At 35.1% G+C, this 23,793-nt stretch overlaps 1 protein-coding gene across 7 annotated transcripts in view; it reads right to left on the minus strand.

Moving 5' to 3' along the window:
- Positions 1–634: 634 nt before the first annotated feature.
- LOC126814692 (transcription factor COE1) overlaps positions 635–23,793 on the minus strand; it is a 56,779-nt gene continuing 33,620 nt past the window's right edge. Inside the window, exons 7-17 of one of the 7 annotated variants that reach the window (XM_050540008.1) lie at positions 21,122–21,203; positions 19,240–19,360; positions 15,915–15,986; positions 15,240–15,370; positions 11,386–11,512; positions 9,155–9,243; positions 8,624–8,825; positions 7,556–7,696; positions 4,154–4,195; positions 3,697–3,905; positions 635–3,420 (exon numbers count right to left, since the gene is read on the minus strand). In XM_050540008.1, the coding sequence (XP_050395965.1) occupies positions 3,415–3,420; positions 3,697–3,905; positions 4,154–4,195; positions 7,556–7,696; positions 8,624–8,825; positions 9,155–9,243; positions 11,386–11,512; positions 15,240–15,370; positions 15,915–15,986; positions 19,240–19,360; positions 21,122–21,203 (1,222 nt within the window). In that variant the 3' untranslated portion in view covers positions 635–3,414. Of the gene's footprint in view, positions 3,421–3,696; positions 3,906–4,153; positions 4,196–7,555; positions 7,697–8,623; positions 8,826–9,154; positions 9,244–11,385; positions 11,513–15,239; positions 15,386–15,914; positions 15,987–19,239; positions 19,361–21,121; positions 21,204–23,793 lie in introns of all 7 variants that reach the window. The other 6 variants (XM_050540009.1, XM_050540007.1, XM_050540012.1 and 3 more) reach the window with 6 other exon arrangements.

Raw genomic sequence — 23,793 nt, forward strand, 5'->3', positions numbered from 1 at the left:
GGGAATTACTTCCAATCTGCACGTGACCGATACGTCGTCACCTGTTGACGTACTGACCCGGAACTACTTACAAGACTCGTGGGAAAGAAAACTAAAATGTATAATACTAATGAGGGAAGCAGGGATATTCCACCGTATAATGGTTTTAACAACGATACAACATACTTCAGATTCTCTAGTAAGTGTTTCTGTTACCTCCTCCTTCTACAATAAAGTGAAACCGCGAGTCACGTTGCTATAACAACTGGAACTAACGACAAAACTTGTAGTTTTATGATTGCACAATAAACAAATGGTGTTTTTTTTATCAGGTTAGGATACTGGACAAACACAATGTCCGGGGGTCATATCATCAGGAGTTTCCAGCATGGTTTCAACTTGTCAGTGGTGTAGGACCGAGTACCCGACAAGGAGCATTATCGTGTCGTTTGGATGGGACAAAAAACTAAAGTATCGTGTACACATTGGCGTGCACGTAAAAGAACCCCCGACAGTAGGTGGAAAAACCACTGTGTGGGCAAAATTTCCTTCATGTGCCCATCTCCATTTGCCCGGCTGGCACAGAGAAGCAAGACGTTAAACCCAATTTAATTTAGGCTGGCTTGATTTGCATAGGAGGAAAAACAGCGTGATATTCCTGAGGAAAATTGTTTTTATTGGATCTGAAAACTTGTTAATATAAAAACAGTCTATATCATAGAATAAATAATATTTGAGACAGTATATTAAAATCATATACAGAAATAAACAAATTTATTATTCAACAGATTTACTTTAAAACTTACATATTGCACATCTCCTTATAATGTGACGTCATTTTAATCAATATATCATGACGTATTCCCCGTCATTAAATTCACGTCATTAAATTCACACACATTGCTTTCCTTTTATGACGCCATTTTATATCAAAATCTGATGACATCATTACTACTAATTAATGAATATTCATGAGATAAAATTATGTACACAGTTTACAAGAATTCAAGAACTTTAAACGTTTAGAGTATTATGGAAAATGGATGACGTTCTTATGAATATTTTTTTTTACGAATTCTCATACAGGAACAATTTACACCACACACGTTGTAAAGAATAATTTATATGGAATTGACTAGAATAAACCATTCATTTCAACAAATCTATTCAATATTTAAAACAAAATGACTAGATAAAAATATGGGACTTTTGATAACATTGCACACAGTGTCTGTTTGTAAAAACGTAATCTTATAAAATGCAATAATATAATATAAGGGACATTATGTTCTGTTTCGGTTTTTCTTGAAAGATACTGTTAAATATTTTATAATATATCAGGGGACTTTTGATAACTCTTCGTTTAAAGGACAATATTGGTGTCAGTCATTTTGAATCGTCAGATATCCTCTCACAGTCTCATATAACAACTTTTGGTCTTCGAAGGAATTATTAGTGAGCAGAAATTCGCCCGTGTATCTGTTAATACTCGTCACTTCAATCAGTTATATAGAAGGATGACCCGTGTTTTCGTTTTGCGTTCGTTACTTCCGTTTGTTGTTCCCTTAATTACGCATCTATCGTGTTAAAATTATATTTGGAACGTGTTTAACAAGTTCTATCACATATGAGATAACGACTGACACCAATATTGTCCTTTAACAACAACGATATTTCCGTAAATTTAAATCGTTTTAAATGCAATTATTTATATGGGGACTATTCTTAACTTTGGTTTAATAACTACAATTTATGCTAAATTCCCCTAAATTCAATAATATAATATGTTATTTTTTTATCCAAGCTGACTAGATGTTTTTGTCTAAAACTTTGTGAATGTATTTAAACCATACATGTTTACGTAGACATACAAAATATAAACATTTGATAACAATTATGACTAGAATAATCGAGGCTGTTATTATGACTAGATAACCTTGTCTACTAATATAATCTGTATATTTGTCATTTTAGACGTTTGTTCGTTCGCGGGGCTTGACTTCTGCTTCCACTGGGATTAGTAGCGCAGACAAGTCACTTTACACCATTCATATATCAATTTATATAAAGTTGAAATGAAAGGACATCTCAGCAGTGTCATAAATTAAAATACCCTTTTTTTTTGCAGAGATGGCTCTCCATACAACTATGACCGCCTTATTCACGAAAACTTAATGTAGCTTTTTCATTGGTCAGAAGAAAAAATGTGTGCTATGAAGTTAGTGCTCAATCAATGAATCATTAAACTGTTTTAGTTTCAAGTTTTCATGAATTGGTCTCCTGCTTAAATCTATAAATAAAATCTAATTTTCAATTAAAGCAAAACCATGATCTATAATTACTATGTGGCTTGCGTCTTGATGATCACGACTATGCAAGACATTTGACTAGTCGGATAAGCGTGCCCATCTTCATTAACCCAGTTGCTACATAAAGGTCCGGGCTTAAAACCACATTTCATTTCTGCCGCATGAATTGGTTTACTTGTGGGTATTTTGATTTTATATAAATTATTTATTTAAAAAAGAATTACCATAAAAGGCAATAAACTAAACTTTTGAAATAAAACGTCTATGATTTTAAGTAGAACTCTTATTTTGATTTAATTAAACAATAAAATATTTTTATATAAAGATCAGTATTTAAACTGATAAATAAAATGAACACCATTTAACAGTATGAATATTTACAACTTTGTTTCTATATATAATATCATAATTAATTAATTAATTAATCCATAGCACGTGACTTCAATATACATCAAAACACATCGTCATTTACAAATAGTAGATAAAACACCTCCATTTTGTCAGTGTAAGAATTTTTTTTATTCATGACTGTTCACTCACGTTTCACTTGACCATCCCTGCGTAGTAATAATATTGTTCTAGCACAAAAAACGAACTATTTTCTATAGTTCAATAACTTCCGGTTTTCACGTTGAATCGTGGTTCGAGATGAAGATTCATCCTGTAGATCGCGATCGCGACTACCAGTGTCCCAGATATCCAGTCCTCTGAGCAAGATGACGCGTGAGCTGGTTAATTGAGACTCTATATACATGAGGAGATAACTCCTGGCAAGAGAGGAAGTATGGGTATCACAATAATAAAGATAGTTTTAAGTAGAATACTGTAAATGGTCTCTTTAGTTAAAGAGATTATATCAAATAGAGTCATAACTGAAACAGAACAAAGTCTCGTGTCTCATTGATTCAGTTCACAGCACAAAGTTTTAACTATCGCCACCACTTTCACTTTATTTTGATTTTCAACCAATCATACGACGTTTAATACGTGTCTGAGGTCCGTTCAATATGGCGGCCATCTAGTGGTCATTTGGCAGGGGAGACAATTGAACCACTGTACGCCTGTGAGTTACACGTGGGCAAAGCGAATGGATTCACGCTTGTAAATGGGGACGCCACTATCGAACTCATTCCTGAAAAAACAAATAAACATAATTGCTTAAAAAAATAATTTGAAAAATAATTTTTATAAGGAACAAACAATATATAAAAAAATACAGATTACCTAGAAAATATCAAAGTAAAATTTAATAAAATACAAGAAATAGGAAAGATAAATAAAAATAAAAATAATGACCAAATGGTCGAATTAGCACAAAATCTAAAATACATAAAATCTAATTTTGTACGGATATCCGAAATTTGGAAATAATTTTGTTATGATTTAGGATGTTGAAATATGTACTAACGTGTAAAAATGGGTGAGTCCAACCCCCAGTCTGAATACCAGGAAAGGAGGGCGGGGGACTATTTGCCCCCCTTAGCACTGGAGCGAAAGCACTTCTTTGTTTAACGGCAGTGATCATATTGGCCGGTGAGAAGGAGAATATACCAGGCGTACAGCTCCCCAGACCCTGGGCAGCCATATTGTGAATAGGTGGCGAATGTGGGGCATTAACTGAAGAAAATTAAAAAAAGTGGAAACAAAAATTACAGATGGAAGAAGAAGAAACACCAACTAAAACTAAATAATAAGAAAAGATAAAATTACAAAAAATATATGAAAATAAAAACAAGAAAACATTTAAAAATAAAGAAAGACTACATTTATAAAATAAAACCAATAGAATATTTGAGCAGGGATGAATGAAGCGGAGAGAAAGAATATAACGACAAATAATATAGGAAATAATGTAGGAAACTAACCTCCTAATCTGCTGGCTTCATCTCGTAAAAAATGGTCTAAACCTGGAAAAAGAAATACAATACATATATATATACGGGTGTATTCACTTGTTAATTACAATCTGATTAAAATACACATCTATATTTCGTTTCGTTTTTTTATACTTTCGATGGCCTACACTACATGAAGATCTGACCAGTTGTAGTAAAAGGTCGCGTCAGAAGTCGCACCAACGGCTTTTGACACTATGACGTCAGACATTGATTAATCAAAGAGCGTTGACGTTTCTAGTCGTTTACGCACAGTTCCGTGCATCGCACACCAAGAAGTCGCCGTAACAGATGGTTTCATTGGCTAATGCCGCACGCTATCCAGAATGGAGGTTACATAAAAACTCATCCGGACCCTAGTGTAGTAAAGACAAGTAAAACGAAATTCTGAACTATAAGAAAACGAAACGAAATAGGATCTGTGTTTTAATCAGATTGTTATATATTCATTCATTTTTCAAAATGGTGAACGCACAAATGTTGTTTTGTGGTGGAGTAGTTTGTACTGTAGATAACCTAAACAAGCCATCCAACCTTGTGGGTTTTCTCCGGGTTTTCCGGTTTCCTCCCACTGCTAAAGACCAAGTGGCCTAATGGTCTTAGAGTGTAGCGTTTCAAGCTCTAGCTGCGGTTTACTCCGCTTGGGTTTACTCCGAGTAGTAAAGTTTCCTCTCACAGGAAAGACTCTTGCGCAACGCTAAGCATATATCAATGGGAGAAGAAGAAGAAGAAGAAGAAGAAGAGAGAGAGAGAGAGAGAGAGAGAGAGAGAGAGAGAGGGAGAGAGAGAGAGTAGGCTATTTCATGACTGGTTCAATTTTAATTTTATTTCAATAATTCGCTTGCGCGTAGGGGTCTTTAGCAGTGGGAGGAAACCGGAGAACCCAGAGAAAACCCACGAGGTTGGATAGGCGACCCTATTCCTTGTCACGTTCAACCTGGTAATCGAAACCACGCCAGTTGACTCAATGACAGACCCTATGATACAGCGCGCACGTGCTAACCATTCGGCCATGCACCCCCCCTCCCAATAGAAGAAGACGATCACCTGTTAAACGTTGCGTGTGATATTTGTAGATAGACAAATTATTGATTCTAAAGTGTATTCTATCTACTATAGTATTTAAAATAATTCATTCATAAATACAACTAAAGCCCGTTAATCCCTTGCTATCGACTCTTCTAGTTTTATTTCCATCTCTGACACACAGAGCATGATTTTAAAAGACAAAAGAGTCGGGAACAAGTGAACCGGGGAAACAATCTGCTCTAGAAACGTCGCCTTCCATCTGTCAGTACAAAACACGGTTTGATTAAAATTCGATATTTTCTACTGGTGGAAGAATAAAGGAAACGAAAGAGAGATAATTACAATGTTTTGTGGACCGGCTTATAACAACATAGAATCTTTCTATTAATTATACGACATAGCTAACAATCACTTCAACCGACATCCAGCAAATAAAATAACTTTATTTCGTTTCGGTTTTGTTCGCGCGAGCCATTAGTTTGACGTCACTAATGACTAGGTAAACACGAGGATGGTGTTAATATATTTGTCCAGAATGATCGTTACTCATTGAATTGAGTCCGGATTAGCAAGTCAATTACAACTATTGAATACAAGAATGAAGTCGGCGTTATGATTTGTAGGTCTATATATATATATATGATACCAGAATATTCATTTGACCGTAAAATGGATTTTATTCATAGTGTAGATTGTAGTTATTCCCAGAAAGTCATTCCATCCGGGTACGATGTACTGTATGTTTGGTGCATGTATTTTTCAACCGAGGAAGGGTGTGTACGTAAAACTTCGTATTTTGAATAAGCTTTAGTTGGCATGGTTACACATTCAGCACCTAAAATCGTATCCTAAACACCAAAGACCAAATATAAGAGATCGTTTGCAGATTCGTCTGTTTGCTACAGACAAGGAAGGTAACATCCTCTGCACCGATTCATTCCGTTCACAGATTATTTCAACAGAGATATAAAAATCTTTTCTAGGGACTAATGGACAATAAGAAGACGAAACGACGTTTCTGTGCATGATTTAAAATCGTTTAAAGTTAAATAATCGGGCCAATCGTCAAAACTTGACATTTGGTTTTTCATTTATTGTTTCCGCGACGTTGACATAGATTAGTAGCCCACCCGATCCGAGCTCAAACACACCGTCTTGATATTTGTGACTACAGATCATAATTTATGATGTGTAAATACTATCAATCATACAGCAATACAACTCATATAATCAAGACTATTATTCGTCCATTTATCTGTGTAGCTCTCTCATTTCGTCCATCAATCTGATCAATGGTACAATTTGGTTTATTGTTCTGATAAATTGAAAATAGATTAATTTTTGTGTCGAGGTTGACAGGAGACCTGGTTGTAAACGTGGTAATTATAGTTATAGTTGTAGTCATTGATTGCAAAATAATTTATAGGACAACTCACTCAATTTATAGGCTAAATAGAGGAAGTCGCGGTGGCTCAATGAGTCAGATGTTGGCTCGCTATCATTGAGGTCCCGCGTTCGACTCCGATCTTCCCTGGCTCCCCGTTGTCAATGGCGCAGGGAGAGGGGCCTAGCAAGGGACAATGTATAGTCGTTCGGATGGGATAAAAGAACCGTTGAGGTCTTCATTAGCCCAGTCGAAGCAGTACAGTAGGATGTTAAACCAAATGTCGTTTCATTTACCCTTGACATTGGGTTATTGAGGTACCAATCTGATTAAAATACAGATCTATATTTCGTTTCGTTTTTTTATACTTTCGATGGCCTACACTATAAAAAATCTGACCAGTTGTACTGGACGGTCGTGTCAGGGGTCGTGCGAGCGGCTTTTGGCCCTATAGCGCCAGACAATGATTAATCAATCAGCGTTGACGTTTCTAGGGGTATACCCACAGTTCCATGCAGATCACGAAAAGAACTCGCCGTAACAGGCCGTTTCATTGACTAATCCCTCACATCAGCCAGTACGTTGGTTATACAACATCTCTTCCAAATCCTAATGTTGTGAAGACAAGTAAAACGAAATTTTAAACTATAAAAAACGAAACGAAATAGGACCTGTGTTTTATCAGATTGTTGAGATACGTTGTTTTATGTAGAATAAAGACCTCACACCGGGTTATTAGGAAACGAAAGAACCCAGACAGGTTTATTATATAGAACAAAAAACCCCGTACACCTTATATGGAGATATTACTGTAGAATAACGACCCCACACCTGGTTATTATATAGAATAAAGCCCCGTACACCTTATATGGAGTTATTACACCGAGAAAATAAACACCTGAAGATCAAAGGAAATGACTGACGTAAGTTTATATATATATATCGTAATGTCAACTTACCCATATTCCCTAGTGCACCACCACCATGGTGATAACCGTTCATCCCCGGTGTGCTCGTGTAGCTGCCATTACTGTGAGGTGTTGAACCGTTAGAACCATAACCTCGGGGTGAAACACTCGAACTCTGACTCCTATTATAACCTATAAATAATACCATAGCAACAGTCAATATACATTCTACTTCCGGTTTGGGCATTCAAAAAATAAGTAAAACGGAATAATATACTGTATTCTATATCACTTCCACTGCCGGTCATAATATCTAATTATACAATCAAATTTGAACAGACTTTAATGATATTATGCTGGATACATTATGTTTCATTTCCTTCAAAACGAAGACATCAAAATAGACTACAACTGTATTCCTTCACTTTATAACAAGAAACGAGTTCTCGCCCTTTGTCAAAATGTTTATGACACCAACGCGGTTTGCTCTTAAATCATTTAATATAAATATGTTTAGTCCATGCTTTGTTCTCGCAGATTATAGTTGCTATACATACATTATTAGTAGAAGTTATATCAATAAGCATGTCAAGTAATACAATACACACATTTTAAGCATTAAAAAATAAAAGCCACAATATAAATAACTCCAGCATTTACGATAGAACTAGAACACAGAAAGGGTGCTGAGGAAGTCACTGAAGGAGTACCGAATGCAGAGTCAAATATTCCATCATGACGTAATTTCACTAGAAGCTCTATCATACCTAGGTGTCAAGGATAGTGTGGGGTTATTGAATTGTAGGGTTAAACACCCCACAGTGAGCAAGTTACACAAGACGCTATAGACTATTTATATACTAAGGACAGCGCATGAGCAGAATATTCCATCATAACCTAATTATACTACAAGCACATATTATGCCTAACTAAAGGGGGATAACCCCAAACGGAAGTGAGATACAGCCACACAAGCAACAAGAAGCTATGATAGAGTTAGGCACAGTAAAGATAGGCAAGAGCTCAGAAGGGTGACAGTGACAGCTTAGACAACTTCAAAGAAGGGGGAACAACTTTTTAAGGGGAAGTAATTGCTGGAGGTTGGGTGAGAGAACCAACCTTCCTCCCACTGACCGGAAGCTGAATCCGCCACACTGCCGACACTAACGGCAAGCTGACTTGGGTATGCATTGAATCCTGACATAGGTGAGGTGTTGTTGATGGCCGGTGATCGGGGTGCAGGAAGTGACAATTGATTGTGATTCCTCGGCATCGAGTAAAGTGCTTCCGCTAAATCGGCTGCTCTTTTTAAAATAATTTCCTAAAAAAAAACAAAAGAAAAATGGTTAAATTTTCAGTTGAATAAAACAGAAACCTTCGAATTGAAAGGGTTGAGAAAAACAAAATGTCGTTTATGATAAATTTGCATACTGAAAAACTCTTTACCAATCACATTATTTCTTTACAAGGTTCAGTTTTTGAGAAAGATGTCTATTGAGATAAACATTCCTACGGAAACACTCTATAATGAATAAAATTATTTATTTTTCCAATGTTTTTTGATCACAATTTGCTAGATAGAAACTTAAAATTCCATTATTTAACATTATCGATAATCTTGGACTGAAAACTAGAATGTTGTTATTATACCTTTGGTAGTTTTTCTGGATCACCCGGATGTCGTGGAACCAATTTCATTAATCTCTGGAAACCATAATCAATCGTTGGTTCGGTTAAAGCTGAAAATATCAGACGCAGAAAAAATAAAAAGACCATCCTGGCTATCACTAATTGTGGACTTAAATCTAAGTATTTACCAGGGTTTTTTTTGTTTTGTCTTGTTTTTTGATTTTTCTGTACTTGGAATATTTTTTATGCATCTGATTAGATAGACGGCTAATGTGAGCGTCCAGGGGAGAGTCTAAAATATGACCTAGGTGTGACAGTTGAAGTTCAGGGAAGAGTCTAAAACATGGGCCAGATGTGACAGTTGTTGAAGTTCAGTTCAGGAGAGAGTCTGAAATATGGCCCGGTCATGTTTTGCGCATGTTCTGGTGTGCGTGTTGAAGTTAAGGTGAAATAAGGCCAAGGTGTGACAGTTGAAGTTCGCAACCAGTATAATCTGTTATGCGGTTGTCTTGCATGGTCTGCTAAATTCAACTTTTTGTTATTCCCACTTATAAAATGTAAAAGTTTTGAATTATTGTCGATTTATTAGATATTATTTTATCGATATCTTTATCTTTTGTGCGATTGAGTTGACTATTTATATTTTGTATCCATTACTTGTGTTGAATATTCTATATCAGGAGTCTCCGCGTGTTAAATCGAAGCATCTGGGGTTCCGACCATTTACACTGACAACAAAAGACACAAGCGAGGAAGATTTCTAACCCACGTGACCTGATTTTCTTCACGTCTGATCCGAGGTCAATAACAGACGACATCCCAAGCGCGCGATAAACTTCTTTAAAGCCTAGAATGGCACGAGAGCTCGTGCTTAATTGTTTCCAATCCATTCAAGTTTAGTTGAGGTGGTTGACTGGTGTCTAGTGAATGATTGAAAGTGAGGATGCCTGATTCCCGATTCAAACTCTCGATAGTGGAACGAAATAGGGGGAGAAATAGTCGCCATAGATATTGATAATGGACTTTTGATCAGTTATTTTTCATTCTGTTTCTTAATTCCGTCTGATTCGCGATTGAAAACTACTGGTAGAGAAACGAAAAGAGAAAGACGACATACTTATTTCTTTTTGACATTTAGATAAGTTTTTTTTTTACTTTCTTTCTTCTTTATTACATCCTGATTCTAAACGTTGTGATTATATTTTGGAATAAAACAAAAGATGTAAAAATACTGTCACATTTCTGGCTGAATCCTCATCTATGAACATAAGTACTCATTTTTTTTATGTTTTCTCCTCACAAGGGAGATTTATGATACTGTTCTAGAGACAAAACGATAAAAGATTTGAGGTGTAATTCGATCATCAATGTATAAAAGATGAAAGTATATAAAAACAATGTGCGACGAATTTCAATATTAGTTCAAGAAATATTTGAGAGAATTTAAAGAACATGTGTAGTAGAGTTAGGACCACGTGTTAAAGGGGGCGTGGTTCCACATGGTTTGATATAGCAATACACAGTAAATGATGACGTATTAATGTATCTGATTACATCATCAGTATAAGCTGTATGACAGTGTATGACTGTTTTGTATTTATATATTGTAATGTATAGTGTTATATGATGGTATCCAACACGTGTTATGTTATTGTTGTGATGTTTTTGATGGGGTAAATATGTTATAAAACAACTAAAATTACATCGTATTCCATATCTTACATTTCACACATTTTCTACTTTAATAGCATTATTCTGTCGGGCATTCCACTGTTTAATACTTAATTCAGTCATTTTTTAATTATTCTATCGGTCATTCCATTGTTTAATACCCGATTCAGTCATTTTTTAATCTAATTATTCTATCAGTTATTCCACTGTTAAATATCTAATTCAGTGATTTTTTAAATCTAATTATTCTGGCGGCCATTTTACTGTTTAATACCTGATTCAGTCATTTTTTAATCTCATAATTCTATCGGTCATTCCACTGTTAAATACCCAATTCAGTCATTTTTATATGAAGTGCCATTCTTTTTAAGGATCATGGATCTTATTCGTGAAAATTATACTAAAATGTTTCAAGAATCCAGTCTTTTCATTTGCGAAGGGCTAAAATTTATTTTCGGATTTCTATTCTCTACCGATGAAAACGTCTGCAGTTGGTACGAACAATGAAATGAACATATACGTTTTTTTTGGGGGGTGGGGGGGGGGGTGGGGGGGTATGTGAGGGTGTATTATATATTTACCTGTATATACAAATCTGCCAGGAGCACCTTTACAGAACTGTTTAGATTTATAGGATAACGTCACTTCCACAACACCAGGGATGTGACGTGGCGGGGTCTGTACACGTATAGCATGTGACGTCAATAACTAAAAATACAAACATATGACGTAAATATTAATATCAAAATAACAAAACAATGAGAGAGAGAGAGAGAGAGAGAAAGAGAGAGAGAGAGAGCGTATATTTTCATTACATTAATTCAACCACGTGCCCATATGCGCACAAGACCCCCAAGTCGTGCTAGATGAAACAATAAAACCCGTCAATCCACAGTAAAGCATGTCACTATTGACACGAAAATGAAAATGAAGAAAATCGCTTGCAATTGACCAGAAGATATTTCGAGGCTTGATATTCGATATACAGAAGTCCTTACACGAATCACAGCAACTTTTATTTATTGAAATTTACAAAATAAATAAACACTATTTACTTTTCAATTTCATGTCACTGCACGTGAAAACAAACCACAGGTCATAAAAACAGAGCCATAACACGAATCGTAACAAATCTCGCTAGATCTCAGCAGGGTGCGAGATTTCACTCAGAAGCTAAACTGTTTGTAATAGTTTCGTATTTAAGTGAATTGTGATAATTAGTTATGTTAGCGACGAGCCGAGGTATCTAGGGACAACCAAAACAAACCACACTCTATGATTCTAATCCCAGGAAACCTAAATACCACCGCACTATATATCATCACATCACGTCTAGTACTGATAATAACACTCCGCTGGGATTATAATGTAAATAAACCACAAATAGTGTATATTACTACACCGTACGCCGTCGGTTGGTTCAAGATAATTGGGGTTTAAATTGTTATATGATTAAGAGTTAAATAACAACTCAACAGAACTCAACAGTCGGGCTAAAATAAAAAGGAATGGCCACTGACAATGTAAGGATCAATAATTCATATTTTATCAACGTGAATAACGTGAAACCCAGCAGTCGGCCATCCGGGTAAAATAAAAAAAATTATATATACATTATGGGAGATTAGATAAAGAGCTGGTAGTTCTCACTATAATAGTTAAAAACTAGATACTGTAAAGGGAATTTGCTGAAAATCGCAGTCAAATTGATCCACTCTGAACCGAGAATTTAGCGATTGAATTTTCGGTCTAGCCTCGATCATCATTACTAAAGTTGATACGATAAAATACATAGTCTGGATTATGCAGTTCATGATTTAATCATGAATGATAGTTGAGCAGCAAATCGGATCCTAGTCCAGTAAATATCGCAGGCTAGCTATGACATCGAGAGTTGATTATGGTCTGGACAATTTAATTAATGTCTAAATAATAGTTTAGGTAACATTTCAGACCTAAAGGAAGACCTGCAATAGGCAGATTTAGCTTTTGCATGTGTGTTTAATAAGAATCGACAGGCCTTTAAATTCTCATTATTTAGATAATATAGTCATCATATCAATAAAACCATTCACCGAGTTTAGACATTTATACTCGCTTTTATTTTACCCATCTGACCGTCGTCTTCCATTATCCCAGTCGGTGCAGAACAGTAGGACGTTAAACCCCATTTAATTTCATTTACCTATCTGAAGAAAATACCGGCTCCATTATCTTAATATTAATAACATGTCCAGAAAATATTTGAAAAAAAGGAGAGAATATTTTTTATGAGTTTTGTAAATTTTTGATGTGGTTAATCAAACGTCAACGACAGAAGATAAAAACGCGAATCTTGTTTACTATCGGTACTGATCAAAGGAATAGACTAGACTATCCAGTGTTAATTATAACGATTTATGATCTGATGTCACGAAACTCATCATCAAAATACCATAAAATAAACTAGTGTTCGAGGCTATAAAATAAATGGCCAAGTGTGAGATTGTTTGATAAGGTCTTGTTGATAGGGACTAATTTATAAAAGACCTGTTGTAGGAGTCTATATGTGACAGAAGGTGAGGGGCGTAGTGGGTGAATATTAAACATGGCCGACCATAAAGGAAGGGAATTCATCTTCTGTCAATTTTCTTGCCGTCTAACAATTCAAACGATTATTGGGATATTTTATTTAAAGCTACCATGGAAATTTTATACGGGATCTAACAACTGGCCTTTAGACAGTTTACACAAATCAAATGTACATCCAAACGATTAGCCTAATGGTCGTCGTCGCCATTATCTTGCAGCTTGTAGTCGTTCGGATTTGAACAAAAATATTATAAATATATACCCACTAACACTATTTGTGGATTAACATGCAACGTTTCGACGATGATACCCTCATCTTTATCAAGCAAATGAGGGCATCATCGTCGAAACGTTGCATGTTAATAAACTAGTAATTCTTATTCCATAAATAGTGTTAGTGTGTTACTGTTCAATTACTAAATGCCAGGTAAAGAGGAGATGTATACCCGTTGTTGTGCACGTAAAAGATCCATTCATAGTTGGAATTGGTTGTCGATCTTCATACGTCATTACCCAGGTTGGTTACGAAAGGTAGGACGTTCATCAAAGTGTATGAGAACCTATATGAACTTGCCAAATATCCAAGAAGTGGTATGAGGTGTTACCAGAAAAGCAGCCCCCGCGCACCGACAAACAATTCATATTAATTTCTAACATGGTATTTTTTAAATATTAGTTTCTTTTTTTAAATAAAATATTCCAAATATTAATGTAGAAAAATAATTGTAGGCATTGGATTAAATATTTCAAATATGGTTATTTTGATGAAGAAATACCTGATCATTATGCAAACTGATGGCTCTGTAAATATCTTTTAATGTTACAATGATTTTAGGATCAGCATTATATGAAATTATTATGCAAATCCAGCTTTCCTATTGTACTACATGACTTATAATAGAATAATAGCCCGTCTTCATTAGCACAGTCGGAGCAGAACAGTAGGACGTTAAACCCTAGTTCATTACAGAATAATATCACCCCAATAGAGCCTCTCAGTATGAATGTTTTATCCGAGAAGTCGTAAAGGTGATATGTAGCGTGTAAGCGTGTAAGGTTATAATTGAGCGGCAATCCGCCGGATATTGGTACCGGGGTATAATTACATGTATTACTGCCTTTAATACTCGACTCTCAACAACCAATCGGTGAATACAATACAACAGATTAACACATTATGACCGACATCAAAGATGCCGACATGCCGATTGTTTACATTGTTTGAACTTGATTTAAATTTCCTTTTAGGGATCTTTTAGTCTCGTGCAGAAGAAAGGGGTATCAAATAGGATAAAGGGGTTTATAAAAGGGGCGTAAATTTCCAGAATTAGACTGGCTAATGGTTTAATATTATATAAATCAATCGTAGGGTGAATTTATCAACAGAAGGCGGGTCCTGCAGGAGGTAAAATAGACTGAGTGATGACAGAGAGAGAGAAAAGTAGAAGAACGAACAAATTGTAAAATAAAGAATTAATAAAATCCAGGGCATACATTATTATGTTTGTTTACTAAACATGGGCTTTGAAAACGTCAAACAATCAAGTTTATGATTAGATTCATTTCGAAGCATATAACAAAAAAATTATTTATTCAAAAGTTTTCTCGTGCGTGGATAATGAATTGAGAGATCATAGTTTGAGACCCGAGAAAACATTCGAAATTACAAAAATGATTTTGTTGTAAGAACTGTATCTCTAATAAAGAGGTATATCACGTGATCAACAAACGTGTATCACGTAATAAACAGAAGTGTATCACGTAATAAACAGATGTGTACCACGTAATAAACAGAAGCGCATCAAGTGATACACAAATGTATATTACGTAATCAGCAGAAAATGTAATAAAAGTTTGAACTTACCTCACTCCAGACTAACATGGTACCAAACACGAGTTGCAAACCATCGAAGAAATTATCTCCTATAATAATAACTGTTGTTCCACCGCTCGTCCAACCTTCACTTGGACAGATAGCCTTTATACATGGCGTAGCTGGAAATACAAAACCTATAACTGATATATTATAACGCTCCAACAAATAGAAAAAATGAAATGAAATGAAATGGAGTTTAACGTCCTACTGTTCTGCTCCGAACTGGGATAATGAAGACGGGCGTACGCCATACAGTGTGCTATGTGGGAAATTTTGCCCGGACAGCGCGACCCCCCAATAAATATAAACGTACTGTTTCTTCGTATAGTACCAAATTAGAACACATCTTTAATTTTTTATAACATATTGCGGATTTGATTATGTGATTAAACAACTAACACAGGGCAACAGAAACACAATACATGCACGTGCATCGATTTATGTAAAGCTGAACAAAATGGCAAACATAAGCAAATAATTGTAAATCTAAACAAAAATATGACATTTAAAGTCATTAAAACTAACATTAAATAACCCAAAAAATAAAAACCGTGGATTAATTTCTTTTTACTTTACATGTGTCGTTTTTATTTTTTAATAATTTTTAAAACTAATTAATTAAAAGTTAAAATAAAATATATAACTAAAATTTTGATTACCAACCATCTTGGTTTCTAGCGGGGCTTTGTATTTTAGGATACATCGGGTCGGAATACAAAGTAGTGCCTGGATAACCTAGCAAAAATAACCAAATTATTTAAATTTAGTCAAGATTATCAAGAAATAATAATGTTTTCTTATATTCTTAAATATAAATCCCACATTAAGAGTCGAACTGTTCACAATGACAAAAAGAGAATTTGAAAAACAAATTAAAACCCCGAAATTAAATGAGAAAAAAAAAGGCGGGATTTCATAGATTAAAAACCAAGAAGAATGGCGAACAAGCACTTTAAATATAATATGTTGAACAAATTACAGAAAGCAATCATGCAGCAAAATTCGAATACTCATGTCATTTTTGGCACACACTTCACTCCATACACTTTCAAATAAAAGAGAAAATAAAGGGGCTGCTGGATATGTTCTGATGAAACAGGCAAATAAAGATTTGTTTAAAAGGAAACTGTTTTCACTTGTTTTAAAAACTCAGATGTCGAATCTGCCGAACACCTTTTAAACGTAATATCAGTCCACAAACAGTTCAATTCCTTTCTGTATTTACAACGATATGATAAATTGAGAATTTGTCAGCATTCGGAATCCAATGCAAACGATATAAATAGTGTAATAGTGTTGGAAAAATTCTATTTTTAATATTGTTTTCTTAATTAAATGTCAACTGCCAAACCTGAGTATTTGTGAGAAAGTAGATGTTGTCCGAAAATACACGATCCGGATCGGCGACGCTAACATTTGTCAAGACCTCAAACACGACATTTACCCTGCTTCCGTTGTAAATTTGCGAAATCTTTTTGAATGAAATTTTAAGACCATCTGAGACCAATGCTCTCGTACCATTCTATTATTAATTTGCGAAAACATTTTTAAATGAAATATTGCGACTTTTATTGTTAGTTCATACACGTGGCTTTAACATGAACCTCAAAATGTAACGACATATCTCAAGTCTTTGACTGGCTACAGAAAGGGATCCCGTGTCTTTGTGATGAAACAGTTTCGATTCTGTTGGCGATGTCACGAACTCTTTGATATTCATCAGTTTAAAGTCCTGAGTTGGAATGGAAGTAAGATATTTTTCAAATCTCTATAAATTGTAAACAATAAGGTTATGGTTTAATTAAGGAGTGTATCGACTGTTATGGGTGGTCGCTAATCGTTTTCATGTTGAGCTAAATTCCGCCAGATTTGATATCTTGTGATTTAAACTTGGGGGAGCTTCGTAAATGTCTCTATGATTACTTTGATGAAGCAGGGGCGGACTGGTCATACGAGCATGTGGGCAATGCCTGGTTGGCCGGGGCTACTTCAACTGGATACAAATACTACCACAAAAACAATGGAACGATCTAGTAATGTAAAGGATGCCCGGATGAGTTTTAAAACCCAGTTCGATATTGTATCATTGGTTTACCAAATATAGAAAACTTACTGGAAAGGTGAATGAGATTTCGACCACTATTTATTTTTACACTCATTCTTCGTTAATTCCCAATTGACCAAACAAACGATGCAATTCGTGTATAATATCAAAGGGAATTGCCTTTAAACTATTATTATTATACATATAAATTATTGAGACCCAAAATACTACGTCATGTTCGATTTGTCACGTGTCTGTACATCTTACAAATTATTATCATTATGATACAGTACACCAAAAGATAAATGACAACTTTCTGTTCGTTATCTCACGTGACTGTATATCATATTTGTCTTGGAGTCAGTTAAATTATAATTATGGGTAATAGACAATAACTAGCGGTCATGTTTTATTTCTCACCGTGACGTTAAATAAACATCACAGCTACTGAACTACAAATATAACGTCTCTGGAAAGGGCGCGAAATGTTCGCCCAGACGACAGTTTCAGCACAATATAAATATGGTGGTCTTACAGAAGTCGTTTACTTGGGTTTGTAGCGGGCATTTAATAGAGGCACAGATGGTTGGGCCGTTGGTATTAATTAGCGTACTGCAATTTTAATGAATGCGTCGGCCGACAAGCCAACGACACGTCAAGTATAATGTATTTCTTCTTCACCTCAGCTCGGTCGCCATCATGTTCTAAGATGAAATATTTTACAATGTCCTCTTCTACTAATATCACTTTTTCCCATACTAAATTGTCTCGTGCAGTGCGCGTGAATGAAGATTTAAATAGGATGATACCGTCATAGAAAGAAAGGTTAATTGGCTTATTGTTGCTAAAATTGGACGATGAATTTGAAAATTAAAGTTTGGGAATTTTTTTTTTTTTTAATATTTTTTTTATATTTTCACAACAAAAATAAACCAAAAACCTTAGATGGTTTTTTTTCTGTGTCTTTCTTTCCAAATTAAATCAAAAGTAATTTTTGTATATATGTAAGCAGATTGTTAAATCGATTGAGATATTTTTAATATTGATTGATAATGATCATAATAATATCGATCTGGTGATGAATTTTACCGAGTTATATTAGTAAGACTATAAAGAAGAAGAGCACGCGCTCCCAGATGTTAGCAGAAGGAAGCTAACAGATGGGCAGACGACAATTTTTCTTTCTAACAGCTGGCTTGCCGCGCTTTTTGATAGACCTGTATTGTCATTCTAATTAAACGAATAATCCAACATGGCCGTTCAATTGTTCTTCGTAAGACGAGATGAAACTACAACAAAATAGTCGAGCTTGAAAAATATAAAATAAAATCTGGAACTATTAGACAAGATACGATCAGCGACCCCTAGAAACAGGTTTATAAGATAGGGGTTTAGAAATTATGGTTATTTTAATAGGGGTTCCGATTAACGTACTATACAATCGTTAGTTTAATTAGGATTTTCGTTTTGAAGTTTGGAACCAATTTCTTGATTACTATTAATAATTATTTAGTATAAAATAAAAAATTCCAAAAGGGGAGTTTCTGCTATTTATCGGAGTTTTAAGGGACTAGCAAGACTAAAATTGATGTACAAAATGAAAGAAAAGAAAAGAAAATAATGAAGCCATTCAAACCATGCTCACACACACTATTAATATGGCCTTAACGTTGTAAACAAAATAATTCGTGAGAGAAACTAATCCAAATTCACGATTTTCAGATTTGCCACAATGCTCTGTTACTAGCTCGTTCATGCTAGTTTACAATACGTCATTGCACTAGTTGACGTCAATATGCTAGTTAATCTGTGACGTCATTATTCTAGTTAATCTGTGACGTCATAAGTGTAGTTGACGTCATAAGTGTAGTTGACGTCAGTATGCTAGTTCATCTTCACATCATGGCGGCGTTCTTTCTCTGCAACTTGTCTATAAATACTCACCTCCTTCTGTAGGATCGAGTCGTCTTGCTCGTCGACCATGTTTCGAGTTATTGTGTACAAACATATTATCTGACACTGTTAATAGTGGCCCATCTATAGCTACTGACGTCGATACAGCTACCTATAAACGTAACAGAGAATACATGTGTATCATGGAAATTTAACACGGGCATTGAAATACTTAGATAATTATATATGCAAGAAAATTGAAGATTACGTTATTTTTTAAAGTTTTATAAATAATTATTATAGTAACCCCAAAATTCGGGTGAATCCTAAAATTCAATTAATATTATTATATGGTTCCATATCATGATATGACGGGTTGATAATCAAATAGAAACCATTTCATATTTTACAAGAAATCATCGTCACTTTCTTCTCGTTACAAATCATTTTACATCGCAGAGTTCCGTAAACACGTGACCATATCACGTGATACCATTGATGACACGTGACGTAACCATTTTGAGTGATGAATAGCCACAACAGCAGACGACCAACAATTGATGGAGACGTCATCTTGAAGGATTGGCTGCCAAAATTTATTCATTTAAGTTCTTTTGATTAGTTGTCTTAAATTGATATCTTCATAATAATCTGGTTATAGGCGGTAGAAAATACAAAATCTATCTTAGATTAAATTCCTGTCGCACGTGATGGAGGCCATATTGATAACATTAGCTAACAAATTTTGGTTGCACTTTGTTTCGTATTTTACCCGAGCATCATTTCGACCCGTCTCGTCAAAACTCTCAAACTTTATTATTCGTATTTTACCCGAGTAGCAGTTAGACCCGTCTCGTCAATAATCTCAAACCTTATAATTGAGTTTTATTTACACTCGATAGTATTATAAATCACGGAGATGACGTGTCCCATACACGTTCATGAGTACTTGGTACCACTTTCAATTTAAACCACTTAGGCTACTTTCGTTTTTGCTTACTTTCATTCTTTTGTCGATTATCGTCTAGGGTGTGATTGATTCTTCGACACAAACTAGGTCATTTCGGGACTAACATATGGTTTAATTGTATTACAATAATTCGCTTGCGTGTAGGGGTCTTTAGCAGTGGGAGGATTCCAGAGGACCCGGAGAAAACCCAGGAGGTTGGAAAGGTGACCCTACTCCTTGTCACGTACAACCAGGGAATTGAAACCACGCCAGTCGACTCCGGGTTCATAGCTGTTTAAGCCCGAAGAAGAGGTTACTGTCCGCAAAATATTATATGTCCGCAGATTTGAAAATGTTTTAAAGACGGGTGGGGCGTTTTATGGACGGGTCAGAATTAGTGGCTATCATCAAACAAGCAATTTTAGAAAATAAAAAGTAAAACCAACATTTTCAACATTTCTAAAACAATGTTAAAACTATTTGATATAAAACTGTGTGTGAATATGGTTTATCGATATCGTTAAGATATTTGTTTTAAGTTAATAAAACTGGGATAACGATGTTTTTAATGTTTAAAAGCGGTATGTTGATGTGTTTTAAACGCTGTGCGGAGTTTAATGATGGAGCTTATCTTAACGCGAGGCTGTTCAGGGCAGCAGAGCGATCAAGTGTAAAGAAAACACATGTTTAAATTCAGATATTTTTTTGTAGTTTTAGTTGAATAACAGAAAATCACAGAATTATACAAAATTATTCCAGTTCTAAGAAACAGGTGAAGAAGATATTTATATGAAATTGTTTGAAAGAAACTTTTCTTTCATGACTTGTACGTCCGGAAAATTCATTTTTGTAATTTACACAAATTCCTGAAATTGACTTACATTGAGAAGTACACGAGTAAATCAAGTACGACGCCATCTTGGAATAGTGAGGGCTCCTACCAAAAAAAACCCAAAAAATAATATATATCTAGAAATAAATTACCTGGAATCTTCTCATATCTCGCGGATTGCCAGCATTCTTTAAACAATTCTGGTTACATTTCATAAAAAACTTTAGGAAGAATCTGTAAGGGAAACAAAACCACATTAAATTTATATTCATAAAAGAAAAAAACAAAATAAAATGGATTATTAAACTGACATGGAGGTTTTATAATGTCTATTTGTACATTCAAAATTTTCATTCTTAATTGGGTTTAACGTCCTACTTTTCTGCACCGACTGGGCTAATGAAAACGGTGGCTTTTTATAATGGTCTTTTGTTTCCCTGTCATTTAGATAATTTCTAGCCCCCCCCCCCCGCGCCCTGTTATATATAATAGCTATACGTCTGTGTACGTCTGCTTCCACCCTGGGTGATATCGCAGACAGAAATTGTGATTCCTGTAAAGTATGTCTATTTCTATAGATGTTATAACTTATGTACATGGTATGCTATTAATCAAATTGGTGAATCCATTTATATCTTCATTAGCGATATGGTATTCATACGCTAGTCATCTAATGTAAATAGTTCCTATTATGTGAGGTGAAATGAGTGAGTTGTCCCGTGGAGTGATTTATGACGTATTGATGGATAGAGATGTCTGTTATTACCAAATAAAGGAATACAAATACATTAGAATGCACGTGGATTTCATGAGAGTAATATTGTGTGTGTCAGTCCATCAGTCTATTCACCCAGAACTAATAGAATCATAAAACAGGCCAATACAAATAATTCATTGTTTTATTTTTGCAATTCAGTCATTTTCATTCCTTGGTCGATCAATTGAATTAGATCCAGTTTTTGTAATGAAAGTGAAATAGGGTTTAATGTCCTAATTTTCTGCACCAACCGGGACGATGAAGAATGGAGAATTTTGCCCGCTCGGCAACGTTTTCACCTGTCAAGGATTCTTTTACTTGCCTGCAAACGTGTGCACGGATGCCTCACTTTTTTTTGTCTTATCCGCGTATTTTGTACTCAGCCGTTTTTATTCCATTGTCAATCATCTGAATTATACCTAGTTCGGTTCTAGATGCTAACCTTGTCACATTACAAGGAAACGAAAACCCAATCTGGTTAAAAGACAGATCCTATTTCGTTTTGTTTTTATAGTTCAAGATTTCGTTTTACTTTCCTTTACTACACTAGGATCTGGAAGAGTTGTTATCATTGACGTGTTCTGAATGGTGTGAGGGATTAGCCAATGAAACGGTCTGTTACGGCGAGCTTTAGGTGTGACATTACTAGTGACATCAATGCTAATTGGTTAATCAAATTTATGACGCCATAGGGCCAATAGTCGCTCGTATGACCTCTGACGCGACCTATCACTACAATCGTTCAGATCTTCATGTAGTAGAGGCCATCGAAAATATAAAAAACTAAACGAAATATAGATCTGTATTTTAAACAGATTGACGACGTAAAAAAAACAAAAGTAGATTGTTATTGTTGGAATTCCAGTCGAAGACAATTCATTAGTTTAATGAAAATATCAAAAATCCACCGATATTTTCATTTGTGTTTTCAATTAAAACATTGTCCATTATAAACTAATATTGAAAGGTCTTAGTAGACCAGACGTGCTATAATAAAAAGGCGGGAAATGTTACATTTATGGTGAAATTGGCCTGAATTTCGTCTGAACTAAAATAATAAAATGGCGATGAGTGGACGAACGAAGAGATAATGTTTAATGGTGTATTAATTCTTGTCAAATCTCCATCAATAATTAATGATGTGAGAAAAAAACGAGAGGATTGGAAGAAATATGGCGATACTATGAAAACATGGCCGCTATTTTATACTTGTATCGTGTGATAATTATAAGAACGTTTGGCGGCAATAATAATAAAACATCAACGTCCATTAAAAGAGAAACATTTTCATTGTTTTCATTGTACATAATGAATTTGACCCAAAGATTCGGTGGTTGAACGCAGAATTTCACGCACGATTTCATTTCGATTTTTTTTTTTGCCTTAGAAATCGGGAAGTCAGAAGGATTTAAAGTACAGTTTCTCTGAGTTTTTGTTTTGGTTCGTAATTATTTTGACCGTAAGAACGGGCGGATGATCATAAGGGGGTGAGAAGAAGAGGGTTTAACGTTTTGGCTACACAATGTTTCGATTATCTGAGACTAAAATACGGTTCTTTTGGGCGTTTTCTATCGCTACCCGGATAGCGGTATATCCAACTTCATCCATATCAAAGGTCTTTTTACGTGTTAACTAGTATGCGGGTAGACTCTATCGTACTATCCGAACAACTAGGCTACACCATTGACCGGGCTTGATAAAAAAAAAACCGAGATTCTTCTTGGCTTCCGCCGGGCAACTAATCGACAACCCAGTGTCTTTACTGTAGTTCTGAATGAGGCTAGGAAAGCAAAGAGGGACGAGTTGTTGATATTTAAAAAGAATGAATGAAATGCTGTTTAACGGAACACCAGCACCAACCGGGCTATATTGCACCAATGTTGATATTACCGGGGTTCCGAATGCGGTAACGGTAACGAGTTGTTGGTATTAACGGATGAGTTCTAAAGAACACGAATAAGAGTGAAGGGATAAAATGGACTGTTCGGGGGAACCATAATAATACGATTGGATGAATGAATGAAAGAACGAATTATCAAACGAATGAATGAATGATCACTACATCGC

This window comes from Patella vulgata, chromosome 3 (assembly GCF_932274485.2).
Source record: "Patella vulgata chromosome 3, xgPatVulg1.2, whole genome shotgun sequence".
Classification (NCBI taxonomy): Eukaryota; Metazoa; Mollusca; class Gastropoda; family Patellidae; genus Patella; species Patella vulgata.